Here is a 19003-nt window from a genome sequence, read left to right on the forward strand (position 1 = left end):
GGTCAGAAACTACAGCCTCTGAACCAAATCGGGCCCCACTTTGTGTGTTTTTGTAAATAAAATTGTACTGAACATAAGCATATACATTTGTTGACATTGTTTATGGCTACTTTCATGCTATCATGGCAGAGTTAAGTAGTTAGACAGAATGGATGGCCTGCAAAGCCTAAAATATTACTATCTGGCTCTTATAGAAAATGTTTGCCAAACTGTGGCCTAGATGGACAAGAAAATTTCTTTTTAATACATGTAATTCATATGTGCTATGTAAAAGTCGATGCACATTTCAGGAACATCTGTCTTTTTATGTGTTTATTTGTGTGTGATCAGTTGGAGATGGGGTTCTTTGATGGTGGGATTTGTTATATCGTGGAGGCTTGTCATCCAACCAGTATATTTATAGAACACATACTGAGTCAGGAGCTTTATCTTCAGTGTTAGAAATAAAATGATTCATTGCATGCTCTGTGTCTGGGAATGTTAGTAAATTGTGTTTTCTCCCCTTTTAATTAGTAAATGAAATGAGGAGCTCATGGAGAAAAGCTATTGAAATGGAAGAAAACAGAACTATGGAACCAATTCAAATGGATACTGAGCATAAGGAAGTATTGCCAGAATCATCATCTGTGTTGCATGATCAAAGAGAATTTAGCAAGGCCGATTTTCTCTTTGAAACCACTGTATCAGATATTGGCCAGTCTCATTCGACTGAAGAGAAAGATGTTTCAGATTGCAAGTGTGTGCCTCAGAAACATGTGGTAACCAGTCACATAGATGAACCAGTAACACAAAATCAGTCAGATTTGTTAAATAAGAAAGTAATTTGCCAGCAAGATTTGGAATGTATAGCCTTAACCAAGCTTTCAGAAACTAGCCAAATGGAGACATTCTCCCCTGCTGTCGGAAACAGGATAGATGTGATGCGTGGCAGTGAAGAGGAGTATACTAAAATATTGGACCACTTACAAGCTTCTTGTAACAAGCCTTCCACAAATAAAACTACCTTGTGGAACTCTTTTCAGATATCAAGTGGAATTAGTTCTGAGAGTTTTAAAGATACTGATTTTGGCATATTACATGAAACTCTTCCGGAAGAAGTTGGTCACCTAAGTTTTAATAGTTCCAGTAGTTCAGAGGCCAATTTTAAACTGGAGCCAAATAGTCCTATGCATGGTGGCATTTTTCTAGAACATGTTGTGGAAAGGAGACAGACTACTCCAGAATCAGACTTCAATTTTCAGGCTCTTTGCAGTAGATATGAGGCTCTGAAGAAATCTCTTTCCAAGAAAAGGGAAGAATCTTACCTCTCGAATCCCCTAACACCTGAAAGACACAAACCAGCATTGAGCCCTACTACCCAAAATGTACAAACAGAGGATATGCTTAACTTTTTGGACACCCATGATTTGCATACTGACCATACAAAGCCTTCATTACGCATGTCCATTGGTGAAAGAAAACAGTCTCTCTCACCACTAATTAAGTTTTCTCCAGTGGAACAAAGATTGAGGACCACAATATCATGTAGTCTTGGAGAACTGCCTAATTTAAAAGGTAAGGTTTAACTAGACCTATGCATATTCACTTGTGGAAGTTTTCTCTCAACTTTTGATAAAACCAGTACATAATGAATGCTGCATGACCTTTATTGTTTTTTTTTTTTTCTTTTCTCTTCTTTTTTATAGAGACGGGGTTTCACCATATTGGCCAGGCAGATCTCGAACTCCTGACCTCAAGTGATCCACCCGCCTCAGCCTCCCAAAGTGCTGGGATTACAGGCATGAGCCACCACGCCCTGCCGACCTTTATTGTTAATGTGCTCCTCCTTCCTTCATCTAGGATGAAGAGAACAATCCCTTACTGTAAAGGTCCTTTCAGAATATCTGTTAATGCATATATAGTTACAACCGATTTGGGATGAGGGTGGGGAAAAAAGTCCCCCAACCTGGTTTTATAATACAAATGACCAAAAAGGTAAATGTCATCAAAATCTTGTCCAGTGGAAGGTGGTTTTTAGAAAGTTGAGTAACACAATTTTAAATATCATCATTGTAATGGTGTAATATCTCTTACTTCCTTTGAAATAAATTTGGTGGGAGTGGGGAGTAGAAATAAAAGAAGCCAGGTTAGTACATTAGTTTCCTAGGCTGCCATAACCAAGTACCATAAAGTGGGTGGCTTAGAACAGCAGAAGTTTATTGTCTCTGGAGACAGTAAGTTCTAGAGGCTAGATGTCCAAAATCAAGGTGTTGAAAGGGCATGTTCCCTCTGAAGCCATTAGAAGAGGATCCTTCTTTTCCTCTTCTAGCCTCTGGTAGTGCCAGGCATTCCTTGGCTTGTGGCAGTGTAATTCTAACCTTTGCCTCCATTGTCACATGGTATTCTTCCCTTGTGTGTCTATGTGTCTTAGAAGGACACAGTCATATTAGCTAATTAATGGGTCACCCTACTCCAGTATGACCACTTCTTAGCTAATTATATCTGTAATGACTATTTCCAAATAAGGTCACATTCTGAGGTACTGGAGTTAGAACTTCAACATATCTTTTTGGGGGACACAATTCAGTCCTTAACAGTTAGTATTAATAATTATTGAAGCTAGGTGATGGATACATTGAGTTAATCTTACTTTTCTTCACTTTTGTATGTTTGAACATTTTCCTCATAAAAGGTTAAAAAAATAGCTCTTATAGCTCATTAGGACTGATAAGGATCTGGTGATACAGATTTATTACATATCACTCTGATTTGCCCATAATAGTTCTTCACTACTACATTGAAAAGTATTTGGCTGGGCACAGTGGCTGATGCCTGCAATACTAGCACTTTGGGAGGCCAAAGATGGGAGGATTGCTTGAACCCAGGAGTTCAAGATCAGCCTCGGCAACACAGGGAGACTGTGTCACTACAAAAAATTTAAAAAATTAGCTGGGTATGTTGGCGCATGCCTGTGGTCCCAGGTACGCAGTAGGCTGAGGTGGGAAGTTTGCTTGGGCCTGGGAGTTTGAGGCTGCAGTGAGCTGTGATCATGCCACAGCACTCCAGCCTAGGTCACAGAGCAAGTCCCTGTCTCAGGGAAAAAAAAAAAAGTATTCTAGGAGGAATGTATTGATCTTTGGAGAAAGAGGGTACTTTGGTGAGAATAATAGTAATTTTATAATTGAGTGTTTGCTACTGCTTGGAATCTGTCCTATTTATTTTTCTTTGTAATGTTTGCTTATACTTTACTTTTTTTCTTTTTTAAATCAATTTGCAGAAGAAGACATTTTGAATAAGAGGCTTGATGCAAAAGAACCTCCATCTGACTTGACAAGTTGAAGATGTACCTATTTAATACAACTATGATGCACTTAAATTGAAGCTATGCCACAGATAGAAACTGATTTGTAACTTAAATACATGTTGGAAGTATAGCACTGTTTTTCAAGGTTTAAAAAAAATTCCAAATGCCTTTTAGCCTTCTTTAATATTTTTAGGTAAGGGAAGTATGTTTGGATTTTTTCTTTTTGTAGGTATATGAGATAGAAATGTGAAGTATTTGGAAAGCAAATGTCAAGCAATGGGAAGCCATTTTGATTTCTTGAGTAATCTTTTAAGCATTAAGTAAATGACAAAGTACTAGTGTAATTCTTATAACTTAAGTCAGTTAATATAAGGATGAGTAGTTTTTGTTCTATGTTCACTATGTGGTTAATAGCCATTGAATATACTAATCTTAAATCTTAGCAAAGTATACAACTTTTCCTGTTTCTTTATGGAACATTCTGGCTAACCAGAAAAAGTGAGAAAAGTAGTGCCTGGGGATGTGTAGTCAAGATGACAAATTTTAAGACTGGAAAAGCTCTAAACAGACTTCATGATTATTCAAGTAGAATGATCCCAAGTAGTGATGTTTGGTAGAATAAAGTGTATGTGATGATTAAGTGAAGACTGGGGCAGAATGATTTAAAAAAAAGGAAAAAGATGAAAGAAGCTGAGTAGACACTTGCAAGGAACACTGTCAAACTATAAATCCATCCAGTGGGTTGTATAACATTTATGTTTAGTCTAATTTAGACTTTGATAATTTAATCCTAGTTTTATATTTTAACAAAAAATATAAATTAAAATTTTCATTAGTCTGTTTTATTGTTGTTGGGTTTTTTTGAGGTACCCCCTGTTGGGGGAGAGGAACAAGGAACAACCATCAAAATTCCTCAGTCCCTACAGAATAGCCTCACAGTAATTGAGAAAACTGAACTTGAGGTTAAATAACTTGTCACGCTGGTACAGTCTCCTGCCTCATTCCTTCAGATGCCCTGCCCAGAGAAAGACTTATGTCTAGCATCTAAGTGAACACACACTATCACTCTCTGTAAACCAGGAGGAATGGAACAGGCACTGGAAGGGTGATCTTACCTACAATGCCTTTCGTAGACCCCATCTCACAACCATCAAACTCTTGGCCACTAGCCCTCAAGGAACTGGCAAGAAGAGAAGGTGGAGGGGAAATTTATGGAAGTAGATGGCTTAACAGTCATCTTTCTTCACTTATCTTGGGCTACCTGTCTCTAAGTTGTTTGTCATCTCCCAGTGTGAAGACTCATCTTTTTGTGAGAAAAGACAAAAGAAAGCACTTGTAACTACCTTCTTTGTAATGGAAAAGGAGAAAGAAAAAGCTTCACCTAAGTTGCTGTCTTTTATTAGTTAATACAACAAATCAGGGACTCTGCAGGTCTATGGGGAAACTCTTCTTTAGTCTGCTTTAAGAAAACTCAGGAGCTGAAAATCTTAGCATGTAAGGCTGTCTTAGCATCTGCACAAGTGCCATGGCCATTGCTAGACACTTAATGTGCATTATTTCATTTAATTATATTTTAAATATGCTTCCCTGGTAATTCTTAAGCTCAACAAAGAGTGAGAACTGCTGCTAGGAAATAGAGATTCACATTTAACCCTGTGGTACTTTTAAGAAGCAGGTACATTTTGCATATGTGCTTTGGTAGAGATTGTTAACCATCTAATAGGGAAGCTCAGTTTGGCCAGTCAAGTCTGAGAAGCCCTTAATTAGTGAGAATCAAAAGAGCAGAATGTCTGTAGACATTTTGAATTTGTTTAAAAAAAAATGTTAAGTGAGTTATACCTGTCATAGGCTGAAAGTTTTTGACATTCTTTCCTGTTCTTCATGTGCCAGTACCATAAACAAAAATTATCTCTCATGTATCACTTTATTCTCCTAAACCACTGTGATTGCAGCTTTTTGCCTTCAGCCTTTTCCCTATCCAGTATCTCCTGCATAGTTGTCTTGTGATCTTGAACTGTTTTGATTGGGTCACTTCCTTGCTTAAAATTCCATTAATGGTTCATTGTTAATTCTATAATTGAGTTCAAATTTAAATACATGTAAGATCCCTGTAATGGATTTTGTCTATTCCCCCTTCCGCTGTAATCTCCCATTTTTTTATGAACTGCTTCAGTGAGCATGGGTCTTTAGAAACCTTGACTTACAATTCTCCTGAGGCAGGAATACCTTTCCTTCCTCTCCTAGCTTACCACAATTACAACTCTATTTTAAGTCTCAGAACAAATCTGACTTCTACCTTGAAGTCTTGATCTACCCTTTTTATATCCATGTGCCTACTCCTCCTCTGAAATCTTCTATGATTTGTCTTTTTATTCATTTAATATTCCACTAATTTTATTTTTTTTATGATTGCATGTGGTCTCTCTAGTTATAGCAGTGCATACATAAATACATATACACCTATGTAAATGTGTGTCGGGTGTATGCATTCACACACATACATATACCCCAAGGGCCATGTGTCATCTTTAGCAATATTTAAGTATTGGAATTGTTTTGTTTGCCTCCTATATCATGGAATAAATGGTAAAGAGGGCTAAGTTACTGCTGTAAATGTATTTCTCATTACATTAACATTAGACATTATATAGAATGTATTTTGTTTTATTCACTATTTGTAAGATACAAAGGTGTATAAACTGACTTCTACATCAGCTTGAAAACCCGAGATAACGCTAAAATGCTTTAGTTATTTTAAATGTTTAAAGAGGGAAGCATATAATATTGCTAAACATGAAAAATGTTATCAAGTAGAATAAAGAATAGTTGAAGTTAACATTTGGGGGAAATTTAACTGAAGACAAAAATACAAGTATTTTGAAACCTTTTCTTTACCGTAAGTCTCTTGACTTTGAAGTCAAATTTATCTAAAGGAAAAACAGGAATTCTGGAGACCTGTATAAAAGCTATTATTTTCCTATTCTGAGTGTACTAAAATTAAAATACGTTGAATGACGTTTTCCTCAATGTACAAATATTGAAGTAAATGGTTCTTTTGTATTATGTTGCAGATACATACTTACTCTAGAAATGACCTTTTTCCTTATGCACTGTGAATAGCAAGTCTGCATCCTAAGTTTAAAATATTTGAGAATCCTCTATGGGACTCTTAGTAAATGTCTTAAATACTGTTTTCAATAAATATTTTATATTATCTGGCTCTGGAATTTCCTATATGATATCAAAAAGAACTATGTCCCTGCAAACTGTAGGATGATGACATATAAAGGTATATTAATAACCTGATCTACAAAATAAATTTGAGAGGTTCAGCGATTCAGGTAAACATATTTTGTTACTGCCATTTTAATTACTGGATTTACTGCACATAGTATTTTAAAATGATTTTTAAAAGTATATCTATAGCATCAGTTTTCTCATCTAGAGTCTTTATACTAATTTATTGCCAATGACCCTAATTAAGTAATATTTATAAATTACACCTGAATAACTTCTTAGTTTTCATGAGTGGTGTCATCCACGTCTGCTGCTAGAAAGGGTTTGATAAATATTAAATAATTTTATAAAGCCTTAGAAATTCTAAAGCCCTATCACTTACATTTACTGCCTATACAAAGATAGAACCTATGGTGTAAAATGAGAGGCTTAGAGTTGATCACAGGTCTCTTGGCTCCAAAATACTTAGATTTCTTTTCTGGCTATAAGGCAGCTATTGCTGGAACTGGAATGGGACACTTTAGGTATGTTTTCCGATTTTACTACACCACGTTGCCAATCCAAATTAGGAACCTCTGAATCCTTCCTCAAAAGTAGGTGATATAAGAATCTGGTTCAGTATTATCCAATTTCCAGATAAATACAAATGGGAAAGTGATCTTGCCCCAAATAAGTTAAACTCTTCCTTGAGGGAGGTTGCTTAGCTTCCTGGGCTTCGGCTTACTCAGTATGTAAATTTGGAATTACATGAAGGAATAATCTGTATCTAAAAAGCTGGGACCCATCACCAGTGCTGATCTATGCATGCAAGTTATAAGAACAAAAAAAGCCAGGTGAGGTGGCTCACGCCTGTAATTCCAGCACTTTGGTAGGCCAACGCGGGCAGATCACTTGAGGTCAGTAGTTCGAGACCAGCCCGGCCAGCATGGTGAAACCCCGTCTCTACTAAAAATACAAAAATTAGCTGGGCATGTAGTCCCAGCTACTTGGGAGGATGAGGCAAGAGAATGGCTTGAACCTGGGAGGCAAAGGTTGCCGTTAGCCTAGATCGTGCCTTTGCACTCCAGCCTGGGCAACAGAGGGAGACTCCATCTCAAAATAAATAAATAAATAAAAAGCTAGGACTCTTATGGTTAACTTTTCAGTGGAAGTAATGGGGTGTAATGATTAGGAGAGTCAGCATTCAGATTGCCTAGGTTTAGCTGTATGAATAAGGTCATAGCAGTTTGCTTATCTGTTAAAATAGAAAGTAATCTACCACATAGGTTGTGAGGATTCAGTAAGATAAATGCACACATGCTTAAGAACACCTGACATTGCCGGGCATGGTGGCTCACACCTGTAATCCTAGCACTTTGGGAGGCTGAGGTGGGCGGATCACCTGAGGTCGGGGGTTGGAAACCAGCCTGACCAACATGTAGAAACCCCTTCTCTACTAAAAATACAAAATTATCTGAGCATGGTGGCAAAACACCTGACATTTAATAAGGGATCAAATATTCAAATAGGTTTCACATCAGTAATTTGGGGAAGAATGGCTCAGTAGGTGGTAATGGTAGTTAACACATAGTACTGAGTATGCCCTAGGCACCATTCCTAAATACTTTTCATGTTGAATTTAATCCTTTTAACAATCCTATCAAGTGTTTTTTGTTGTTTTTGAAATAGGCTCTTGCATTGTCAACCAAACTAGAGGGCAATGACACAATTATGCCTCAATGCAGCCTCTCCCTCCTGGACTCAAGCAATCCTCCTTCCTCAGCCTCCCAAGTAGCTAGGACTGTAGGCAAGCACCACTATGCCCAGCTAATAAATTTTTTTTTTTTTGGTAGAGACAGGGTCTCACTATCTTGCCCAAGCTGGTCTTGAACTCCTGGTCTCAGGTGATCCTCCCAACGTGCTGGAATTACAGGCGTGAGCCACCATGCCTGGCTATGAAGTAGTATTCTGACCCACATTTTATAAATAAGGATACAAGTGTAGTGAAATTAAGTATTTTGCCCATGTTCAGAGAGCTAGTAAGTGAAGGGATCAGAATACTGACTCAGGTGGTCTAGCTTGAGTCCACAACGTAAGTACTTCTACAGCTGTTACCAAACATCACTACAGTGCCAGGGGTTAAACTCACAAAATCAAATATGCCACTTAATCAGTACTTGTGGGCAGACAGAATCTTTAGATTTACATATTAAGCACTTTAAAGTTATTTCAAATAGACCATGTTTTAAATTGCTAACACGTTTATTCATGAATGAAGCCAAGAAGAATTTATAAATGCATTTTAATACCTTGCTGATAAAATAGTAACATTCTATCTTTGCAATCTGATACGGAATACAGGAAGATACTGGTAAAGGCTTTGATGTGCATATCTATTATAATCAGAACACACACGAACCACCTACTTTAGTGTTACACCATACCATCTTCTCAGAAAAGCCAGCTTCAAGCTCTACTGGGTAGGTAAGTAGCGTCCAATGTTTAAAGACTGGAGAGCAGGGGAAAAAGATGAAAGGAGAAAGCAGCACACACTTCAAAGCCCACTTTTAAGCACACGACATTATGAATATTAAAAATAAAGGATGCAAACAAAAAAGGCAATTCAGCATTTTCAGAAAGAGCATTTGGGACTATTCAACGCATAAGAAGACTGTGCTTAGGGCCATCCACTCTCTCCAGCTTCTCAAAGTGTTTCCTGGCATTGCGAATGTTGATCAGGGTGGCCGCAGAAGGGATCGACGGATCTGACATGACCACCATCACGTACGTGTTTGAGGTGAAGATGTCGATGAAAGCTGCGAAGTTGGAATTCCTAACTTCCATGCTCTGAAAGGAAGCGGCCAATTTACTGCAGCTTAGCTTGAACTGCTTGATGATGTTGCTGATCTTCTCAAACCGGTGAACGTCGCGCTGCTCTTTGCACTGGTAATGGGAAATAACCAAGAACGTAGCTCTTTCGAACAGCAGAACTTCATCGGCCTCGATGATTTGGGCAAAATTCCTGAGGTTCATCTCCAGCTGCTGAACGTTGGGAATCAGCTGGTAGACGATGCTGGACCAGGCTTTGTAGAGCGTCTCATCCCAGATGGACGTTCGAAAACAAGCACACTCCAGCGGGCGAGACAGACGCCTCAGGTCTTCCTCTCGCTCTTTAAAAATCAGGTCACGCTGATCCTCCTGAACCAGATCCATTTTGTGCACCAGGCAGAAGATTTTGGCGTCAGGAGAGTTCTGGAGGATGGCCTCCAGACATGACTGATAATAATGCATATCCTTTTCCAGTTCACGGCTCTCCACGTCAAACACGTAAATCAAAACCTCTACGTTACGGAAGATGTTGTCTCGCTGGCTGGTGAAGTAATTTTCCATGAAGGTGTCCTGACCGCCACAGTCCCACAGGTTCAGCACCAGGTTCCCCAGGAATCGGACATGGGAGTGCTCCACGTCAATGGTGGCCCCCAGGCGCCGGGTGTCGCGAGCAATATAATTGGCGAATATAATCGACCTCATGCTGGTCTTCCCTGACCCGCTCTTCCCCATCAGCAGCACCTTTTTCTTCATGGCTGTATTTGGCATCACCCGCCGGGGCCGCCGCGGACTGGGCCTGAGGGCGCGGCCTACACGCAGCGCCGAAGGAGGGAGAGGGGGCTGCCGGGAGCTCGCAGGCCGGGCCTCGCTCCGCTCCGCCGCGCAGCTGGGCAGGCAGGAGAGCCGAGAGCGCGAGCTAGGAGCTGGAGAGGCTGCGGCTGGGCTGGTTCTTTCTCAAAGAGGAGCGCCTGCGGCGGTCGGCAGCAACGGCACAGGAGATGCGCTCGTCTTCCGGAGAGAGGAACCACTGCGTCCCCGCCACCGCCCACTTCCGGCGGCGATCTCGCGAGAGCTCCTGCACTCAACCGTCCCTGCCGGAGGAGCTTTGAAAAGCTGCTACTTGAATGAAACCCAACTGTGCAGCGCAAGCCCTAAGATGGAAGGGAAGCCCAAGGACTCCGGTGTTTTGTTCTGTTGCAGCTGGGCTTGCGGTTGCTAGGGTTACGTGTTTGGTTGGCTGGGGGAAATGCTGCCCTCTCGTGGCCAAAATAAGCCTCAACCACCACCACCGCAACTGGCTTTAGGAGCGAGGTGTGCTGGGCGGGTTTCTGCAGGAGCAGCCGACAGATGAAGTGGAAGGAAAGCCCAGCTTCCCAGTCCACTTAGGCCTCCCCGGGTTCCCTGGCCCAGTGAGTACAAGGGCAGGGCGGATGGAGACTGTGCAGGTGCGGAAAGTGAGACTTAGACAAGTTAAGCGATTGCCTGCTGCTGCGCAGCTAGATGACAGCAAGTCCCTCCTGGGAGACATCCTGCCTTCCAGTTGGTGCTTTAAATTCCTTTCTCACATCTGCTTTCCCCGTAATCTCAGACTTTAGAATCTATAATTAGAATACTGGAATTCCATGCATTAGTTCCATCTTTACAGTAACCCTGTGAATTAATAACCCTATTTTCAAGTGAGGTAATCAAAGGTTAGAGAGGTTAAGTCACTTGACCAAATTACACAGATACTAAATGATGAAATGGAATTTGGTTTTAGACTGACTGCAGTCCATTTGCCTCACAGTAGGCCACACTGTGCCCCTCTAAAGCATAATATGATTCTGCTCTTGATCTTCGAGTAGATGAGTGAATCAGTGTCATCCAGTATTATTCATTCAGAATGAATGAGAGTCATGAGGATACTGAAGCCTCTATATCTACCTTAAAGCCCGTCTTCCTTCCTTCCTTCTTTCCTTCCTTCCTTCCTCTCCCTCCCTCCCTCCCTTCCTTCCTTTGACAGTTTCACTCTTGTTGCCTAGGCTGGAGTGCAATGGCACGATCTCAACTCACTGCAACCTCCGCTTCCCGGGTTGAAGCAATTCTTCAGTCTCAGCCTCCCAAGTAGCTGGGATTAGAGACACCTGCCACCATGCTTGGCTAATTTTTGTATTTTTTAGCAGAGATGGGATTTCACCCTGTTGGCCAGGCTGGTCTCGAACTCCTGACCTCAGGTAATCCACCTGCCTCGGCCTCCCAAAGCGCTGGGATTACGGGCATGAGCCACCATGCCCAGCCTTCTTCTTCTTTTTTTTTTTAATTTTTAAATGTATTTTTAGAGACAGTGTCTTTATCTGTCAACCGGGCTGGAGTTCAGTGGTAAGATCATAGCTCACTGCCGCCTGCATCTCCTCGGCTCAAGGGATCATCACATGCCAGCCTCCCAGGTAGCTAGGACTATAGGCATGTGCCACTATGCCTATTTTTTTTTTTTTTTTTGAGATGGAGTTGTTGCCCAGGCTGAAGTGCAATGGCACGATGTCGGCTCACCACAACCTCCGCCTCCTGGGTTCAAGTGAGTCTCTTGCCTTAGCCTCCTGAGTAGCTGGGATTGCAGGCATGCGCCACCACGCCCAGCTAATTTTGTAATTTTAGTAGAGATGGGTTATCTTCATGTTGGTAGCTGGTCTCGAACTTCTGACCTCAGGTGAGCTGCCCTCCTCAGCCTCCCAACGTGCTGGGATTACAGGCTTGAGCCACCGCGCCTGGCCTAATTTTAAAATTTTTTTTGGTAAATCTTTCTTATTTTCTATTTCTGTCTTTTTGTTCTACTTTCTAGGAGATTTTTCTCATCTTAATTTTCCAACTCTTTGGAGTTTTGAATTTTAATAATCATATTTTAAATTTCTATAGGCTGTTCTAGTAGTTCTTTTTAAAAACATAAAATTATTTTATTGGATTAAATATCTTCTTTTATCTCTCTGACGATAATAGTAGCATTAAAAAAAGTTTTTATCCTCTGTTTAGTCTTGGTTTCTTCCAGGTTTCTTTTGCTTGTATGTTCTTTTGTTTTGATCATTTTCATGTTAGAAACTTTCCTCAGTTGTTCAGTGATTGTTGGTCATCTGCTCCCATTTAAAGTTATTTAAAACCTATGGGTAGCAATGAAGACTATCGGGTTCATTGAAATGACTGGGCCATTTCTTTGAAGAAACTCTTGTTGCCTGCCACCTTCAGACCTGTTGTCTTTGGCTGGTTAGATTCTCCCAGGATTCTTCTACTGAGCTTGGGTAAGTATAAACCTGATAAATAGCATTCTGGTTACTAAGTGTGAGAAGAAAGCTAGGTTGCTAATATTCAATTTATAGGCCAACTTAATCCTGTTTACAGTATGGTACCCTAGTCCTCAGGGTCTCTGGTGTTCCCCTAGTCCAGAGACCCCCTGTCTTACTCTTTGCAGGGAATAAAAACTGCTAGTCGTCTTAGATGAGAGACGGGCAATTGCCCAGCTATGTGAAACTGCAAGGGGATCCATAAGTCTAATTGCATCTTAAACAGCTCTTCAAACAATTTCTCCTTTTATAGTGTAATCTCTGATGCTGCTGATTCTTGAATCATTTGGAGGTTCTGTGGTAAAAATGTTGCTTCTTGGCTTTCCCTACTACTGGCTAAGGATTTAGCTTTCTTGAGTCAGCTAAAGTCAGCTACCATTCTTGCTTGTGCACTCCTGCTTCTGAAAACTTGATTTTATAATCTCTTACTCCCTCCCACCTTTTTTTCTTTTTTGAGATGGAGTTTTGCTCTTATTGCCCAGGCTGGAGTGCAATGGCTCAATTTCTGCTCACCACAACATCCGCCTCCTCCTCCCCAGTTTAAGCAATTCTCCTGACTCAGGCTCCTGAATAGCTGGGATTACAAGCATGCGCCACCACACCCGGCTAATTTTGTATTTTAGTAGAGATGGGGTTTCTCCATGTTGATCAGGTTGGTCTCGAACTCCCGACCTCACGTGATTTGCCTGTGTTGGCCTCACAAAGTGCTGGGGTTACAGGCGTGAGCCACCGCATCTGGCCACTTACTTCTCTTCCGTTCTTGCCATCTCATCCCATTTCTCTCATTTTTGTGAGATTCTGGAGAAAGATAAATGCATGTGTTCAATCTGCCAGCTTATTTGGAAATAGGAGAGAAATTTTTATCTAAAATACTCAAAATGGAATAATAATAATTTGATAGTAATACTGAAAGGGAATTGAAAAGTTTTTGTTTATAATTTTTGTGGGTACATAGTATGTATGTATATTTGTGAGATACATGAGATACTTTGATACAGGCATGCAATGCATAATAATCACATTATGGTAAATGGGGTATCCATCCCCTCAAGCATTCATCCTTCATATTGCAAACAATTCAATTATACTCCTTTTTCTTTTTTTTCTTGGCCAGGCTGGAGTGTAGTGGCGCAATCTCAACTCACTGTAGCCTCTGCCTCTTGAGTTCAAGCGATTCCCCTGCCTCAGCCTTCCAAGTAGCTCGGATTACAGGTGCCCACCACCATGCCTGGCTAATTTTTGTATTTTAGTAGAGACGGGGTTTCACCATGGTGGCCAGGCTGGTCTGGAACTCCTGACCTCAGGTGATACAACCACCTCTGCCTCCCAAAGTACTGGGATTATAGGCATGAGCTACCATGGCAGTCTCAGTTATACTCTTTTAGTTATTTTTGAGTGTACAATGAAATTATTATTGACTATACCCTGTTGTGGTATCAAATACTAGGTTTTTTTTCTTTTTTTGAGACAGGGTCTTACTCTGTGGCCTAGGCTGGAGTGCAGTGTTGTGATCACTGCTCACTGCAGCTTCCACCCTCTGGGCTCAAGCAGTCCTCCCACATCAGTGCCCCCGAGTAACTGAGACTCCTGTTACGCACCACTATGCCTGGCTAATGTTTGTGCAGACAGGGTCCCAGTATGTTGCCCAGATTGGTCTTGAATTCCTGAGCTCAAGTGATCTGCCTGTCTTGACCTCCCAAAGTGCTGGGATTACAGGTGTGAGACCACATGTCTGGCCCCTACTAGGTCATTTATGCTTTGTAACTACTTTTGGTACCCATTAACCATCCCCATATCCCCCCCAACCCTCCTATTATCCTTCCCAGCCTCTCGTAACCATTCTTCTACTCTCTGTGTCTGTGAGTTCAATGGTTTTAATTTTTAGCTCCTACAAATAAGTGAGAACATGCAAAGTTTATCTTTCTATGCCTGGCTTATTTCACTTAATTAACATAATGACCTCCAGTTCCATCCATGTTGTTGCAAATGACAGGATCTTATTCTTTTTAATGACTGAATAGTGTATATTTAACACACTTTCTTTTTTGGAGGGACAGGGTTTTGCTCTGTTGTTCAGGCTGGAGTATAGTGGTGCAGTCTTGGTTCACTGCAACCTCTGCCTCTCAGGCTCAAGTGATCCTCCCACCTCAGCTTCCTGAGTAGCTAGGACTACAGGTGCACACCACCATGCCTGACTAATTTTTGAATTTTTTTGTAGAGACAGGGTTTTGCTATATTTCCCAGGCTGGTCTCAAACTCCGGGGCTCAAGCGATCATCCCACCTTGGCCTCATAAAGTACTGGTATTACAGGCGTCAGCCACTGTACCTGGCCACATTTTCTTTATCCATTTATCTGTTGATGGACACTTAGGTTGCTTCCAAATCTTGACTATTGTGAACAGTGCTGCAACAAGCATAGGAGTGCAGATATATCTTTGATATACTGATTCCCTTTCTTTTGGGTATATACACAGCAGTGGGATTGCTGAATCGTATGATAGCTCTATTTTTAGTTTTTTGAGGAACTTCCAAACTGTTCCCATAGTGGTTATACTAATTTACATTCGCGCCAACAGTGTACAGGGGTTCCTTTTCCCCACATCCTTGCCAGCATTTGTTATTGCCTATCATTTGGATAAAAGCTATTTTAACTGGGGTGACATGATATCTTATTGTTGTTTTGACTTGCATTTCTCTGATGATCAATGATTTTGAGTACCGTTTTATATGCCTGTTTGCCATTTGTATGTCTTCTTTTGAGAAATGTCTATTCAGATATTTTGCCTATTAAAAAATTTAGATTATTAGATTTTTTTCCATAAAGTTGTTTGAGCTTCTTATATATTCTAATTAATTTTGTTTATCAGATGGGTAGTTTGCAAATAGTATATCCCATTCGGTGGGTTGTCTCTTTGATTTGTGGATTGTTTCTATTACCGTGCAGGAGCTTTTTAACTTGATGTATGCCATGTGTCCATTTTTGCTTTGGTTTCTTGTGCTTGTGGGGTATTACTCAAGAAGTTTTTGTCCAGACCAGTGTTCTGGAGAGTTTCCCCAATGTTTTCTTGTAATAGTTTCATGGTTTCAGGTCTTAGATTTAAGTCTTCAATCCATTTTGACTTCATTTTTGTATATGGTAAGAGACAGGGGTCTAGTTTCCTTCTTCTGCATATGGATATTCAGTTTTTCTGGCACTATTTATTGAAGAGACTGTTTTTTCCCCATGCATGTTCTTGGCACCTGTGCTGAAAATGAGTTAGCTATAGATGTATGGATTTGTTTCTGCATTTTCTTTTCTGTTCCCCTTTGTTCTATGTGTCTGTGTTTATGCCAGTACCATGCTGTTTTGGTTACTATACTCTGTAGTATAATTGGAGTTCAGGTAATGTGATTCCTCCAATTTTGTTGTTTTTGCTCAGGATAGCTTTGGCTATTCTGGATCTTTTTTGGTTCCATATACATTTTAGGATTGTTTTTTCTATTTCTGCGCAGAATGTTATTGGTACTTTCATAAAGATTTCACTGAATCTGCAGATTGCTTTGGGTAGCATGGACATTTTAACAAAATTGATTTTTCCAATTTGTGTACATAGAATATTTTTCTATTTTTTGTGTCCTCTTCAATTTATTTCATCAGTGTTTTATAGTTTTCATTGTAGAGATCTTTCACTTCCCTGGTTAAGTTAATTCCTAGGTATTTAATTTTATTTGTATCTATCATAATTGGGATTCCTTTTTACATTTTTTTTTCCAGATTGCTCGCTGTCGGCATGTAGAAGTGCTCCTGATTTTTGTATGTTGATTTTGTATCCTGCAATGTTACTGAATTTGTTGATCAATTCTAATAGTTTTTTGGTGGAGCCTTTAGGTTTTTACAAATATAATATCATATCATCTGCAAACAAGGATAATTTGACTTCTTTTTTCCAGTTTGGATGCCTTTTATTCTGAAAGGGAATTTTTACAGGAGTTTTTTTTTTTTTTAATGCTTTATTGAGGTATAATTTTAATTCTGTAAAATTCATTTACTGTATGTAAGTATATAGTTCTGTCACTGCCACTCAATTTTACAGCATTTCTACCATCCCCAAAAGTTCCCTTGTCCCTGTTTGCATTTGATCTCTGCTCCTACCCTGAGACCCAGGCAACTGCTTGTCCGCTTTCTGTCTGTAAAGATTTACCTTCTTGAGAAACTTCATATAAGTGGAATAGTGCAATATATAGTTTTATGACCTCTTTCTTTCTCTCTCTTTTTTCTTTTATTCTTTTTTTTGAAGACAGAATCTCACTCTGTCGCCCAGGCTGGAGTGCAGTGACGCCATCTTGGCTCACTGCAACCTCTGCCTCCAGAGTTCAAGTGATTCTCCTGCCTCACCCTCCCAAGTAGCTAGGATTACAGGTGTGTGCCACTATGCTTGGCTAATTTTTTGTATTTTTAGTAGAGATGGGGTTTTGTCACATTGGCCAGGCTGGTCTTGAACTCCTGGCCACAAGTGATCCACCGGCGTCGGCCTTCCAGAGCCACTGCACTCAGCACTTTTTCTTTTTAAAAACATTTTCCGCCAGGTGTGGTGGCTCATGCCTGTAATCCCAGCACTTTGGAAAGCCGAGGTAGGCAGATCATCTGAGGTTGGGAGTTCGAGGCCAGCCTGATCAACATGGAGAAACCTCATCTCTACTAAAAATACAAAAAGTAGCCAGGGGTGGTGGGGCATGCCTATAATCCCAGCTACTCAGGAGGCTGAGGCAGGAGAATTGCTTGAACCTGGGAGGCGGAGGTTCTGGTGAGCCACGATCATGGCATTGCACTCCAGCCTGGGCAACAAGAGCAAAACTCCATCTCAAAAAAAAAAATTGTTTTCCCCAACATCTTTAATCAAATTTTACTCATGCTAAATGAGTTGTATTAGGTGCTCGACCTTTTCAAATGCTCATGTCTTAGGAGGGTATCACTATTTGAAATCCTAAACCATTCATTTGCTATTTCTTAACAAAAATTTTTAAAAAGCATATGAACTCTACCCTTATCTTTGGATTACAACAGTTAAGTACAAAAACAATTCATTTAACATCTTATAAATCATTCCAATTATACATAAAAGCACCTATGATTTTTTTTTTAAATAAAAGATTCACAGTACACTGCACTTGGGAACATATAACATTTAAAAAGTGAAGTCCCAGACCTGTATCTCTCTCAAAGACATAAAACATGATGGAGCCAACCAACTACTCTTCTCATCTAGGTTCTTAAAATGTAGCACTCAACAGAAGTAAATTATTGCGGCTGGGCACGTGGCTCATGCCTGTAATCCCAGCACTTTGGGAGGCTGAGGCGGGCAGATCATGAGGTCAGAAGTTCAAGACCAGCCTGACCAATATGGTGAAACCTCGCCTATACTAAAAATACAAAAATTAGCCAGGCATGGTGGTGCATGCCTATAGTCCCAGTTACTCGGGAGGATGAGGCAGGAGAACTGCATGAACCCAGGAGGCGGAGGTTGCAGTGAGCTAAGATTGTGTCACTGCACTCCAGCCTGGGTGACAAAGCGAGACTCCACCTCAAAAAAAAAAAAAAAAAGTAAATTGTTGCATATCCAGCAACTTCTTTATCACTTGATTTCTTCAAACCATACTAAAATTTCTCAAAGGAGAAATCCAGTTCTCTAAGCATGGCCTTTCTCTTTATTTTTTTATTTTTATTTTTTTATAATTCAGTCCCCTTAGAGACTGCCAAAAATTGCCAATGCCAACTATATTTCGAGTCGTCATGGTGGGGTATTGGGAAGAGTTTTCAATGAGCAATAATCGTGCCTCAGATAAACCTCATTGGCCATGATACTGCCACTGCGCAAAGCTAGCATGGCCTTTCTCGAGGTAGCCCAAATGCTGAGAAACTAATACCCAGGTTGGAGGGACTAAGTACAGTAGATGTACATTAAACAGGTACATCCAACTTAAACATTTTCTGCATAGCTAAATCACATCATACACATAAACTTTAACTCACGTCTTTTAACATTTTTTTAAGCTCGAACTTTGAGGAGAGCTAAAAGCCTAAAGTTATCATAATCACATCCCAACAATACCCTTATTTTGTTCCACAGTGCATTAAATAAAACAGTGCAACAGCAATAACGTTTAACCATAGTTGGTTTTTCAATATTAAAACCACATTGTGTTCTTGGGATAAGCCCTTCTTGGTCATGGTATTTAATCCTTTTTATATGTTGCTGGTTTCAGTTTGCTAATATTTTCTTTTCTTTTGAGGCAGGGTCTCACTCTGTCACCCAGGCTGGAGTGCAGTGGTGTGATCTCACCACTTTAAACAATGTTCTATAAAGAGTAGCTTTTCAGATGGTG

General features: G+C 40.3%; 3 protein-coding genes and 1 non-coding gene across 5 annotated transcripts in view; 2 read left to right on the forward strand and 2 right to left on the reverse strand.

Moving 5' to 3' along the window:
• Positions 1-6503, forward strand: part of HAUS6 (HAUS augmin like complex subunit 6) — a 54315-nt gene extending 47812 nt beyond the window's left edge. For both annotated transcript variants that reach the window (XM_021675322.2, XM_021675323.2), the window contains exons 16-17: positions 514-1554; positions 3257-6503. In XM_021675322.2, the coding sequence (XP_021530997.2) occupies positions 514-1554; positions 3257-3318 (1103 nt within the window). In that variant the 3' untranslated portion in view covers positions 3319-6503. The remainder of the gene's footprint in view (positions 1-513; positions 1555-3256) is intronic.
• Positions 6504-8784: 2281 nt separating this feature from the next.
• RRAGA (Ras related GTP binding A) lies at positions 8785-10114 on the reverse strand. The gene has a single exon (XM_012449985.3). It carries the CDS (start codon positions 10094-10096, stop codon positions 9155-9157), a length of 942 nt encoding a protein of 313 aa, XP_012305408.2. The 5' UTR covers positions 10097-10114; the 3' UTR covers positions 8785-9154.
• Positions 10115-12515: 2401 nt separating this feature from the next.
• SAXO1 (stabilizer of axonemal microtubules 1) overlaps positions 12516-19003 on the forward strand; it is a 105344-nt gene continuing 98856 nt past the window's right edge. Inside the window, exon 1 of the mRNA XM_064376292.1 lies at positions 12516-12597. The gene's annotated coding sequence lies outside the window, so the exon portion shown is untranslated. The remainder of the gene's footprint in view (positions 12598-19003) is intronic.
• LOC135277489 (U4 spliceosomal RNA) lies at positions 18359-18499 on the reverse strand. The gene has a single exon (XR_010345092.1). It is a non-coding gene; the product is annotated as a U4 spliceosomal RNA (small nuclear RNA).

The sequence above is a fragment of the Aotus nancymaae genome, unplaced genomic scaffold (genome assembly GCF_030222135.1).
Source record: "Aotus nancymaae isolate 86718 unplaced genomic scaffold, 86718_ANA_hifiasm-v0.15.2.pri h1tg000003l, whole genome shotgun sequence".
In the NCBI taxonomy this organism is placed as follows: domain Eukaryota; kingdom Metazoa; phylum Chordata; class Mammalia; order Primates; family Aotidae; genus Aotus; species Aotus nancymaae.

Coding starts and splice junctions, on each gene's coding strand:
- RRAGA (XM_012449985.3), bottom strand. CDS start 10,096: ATGCCAAATACAGCCATGAAGAAAAAGGTGCTGCTGATGGGGAAGAGC.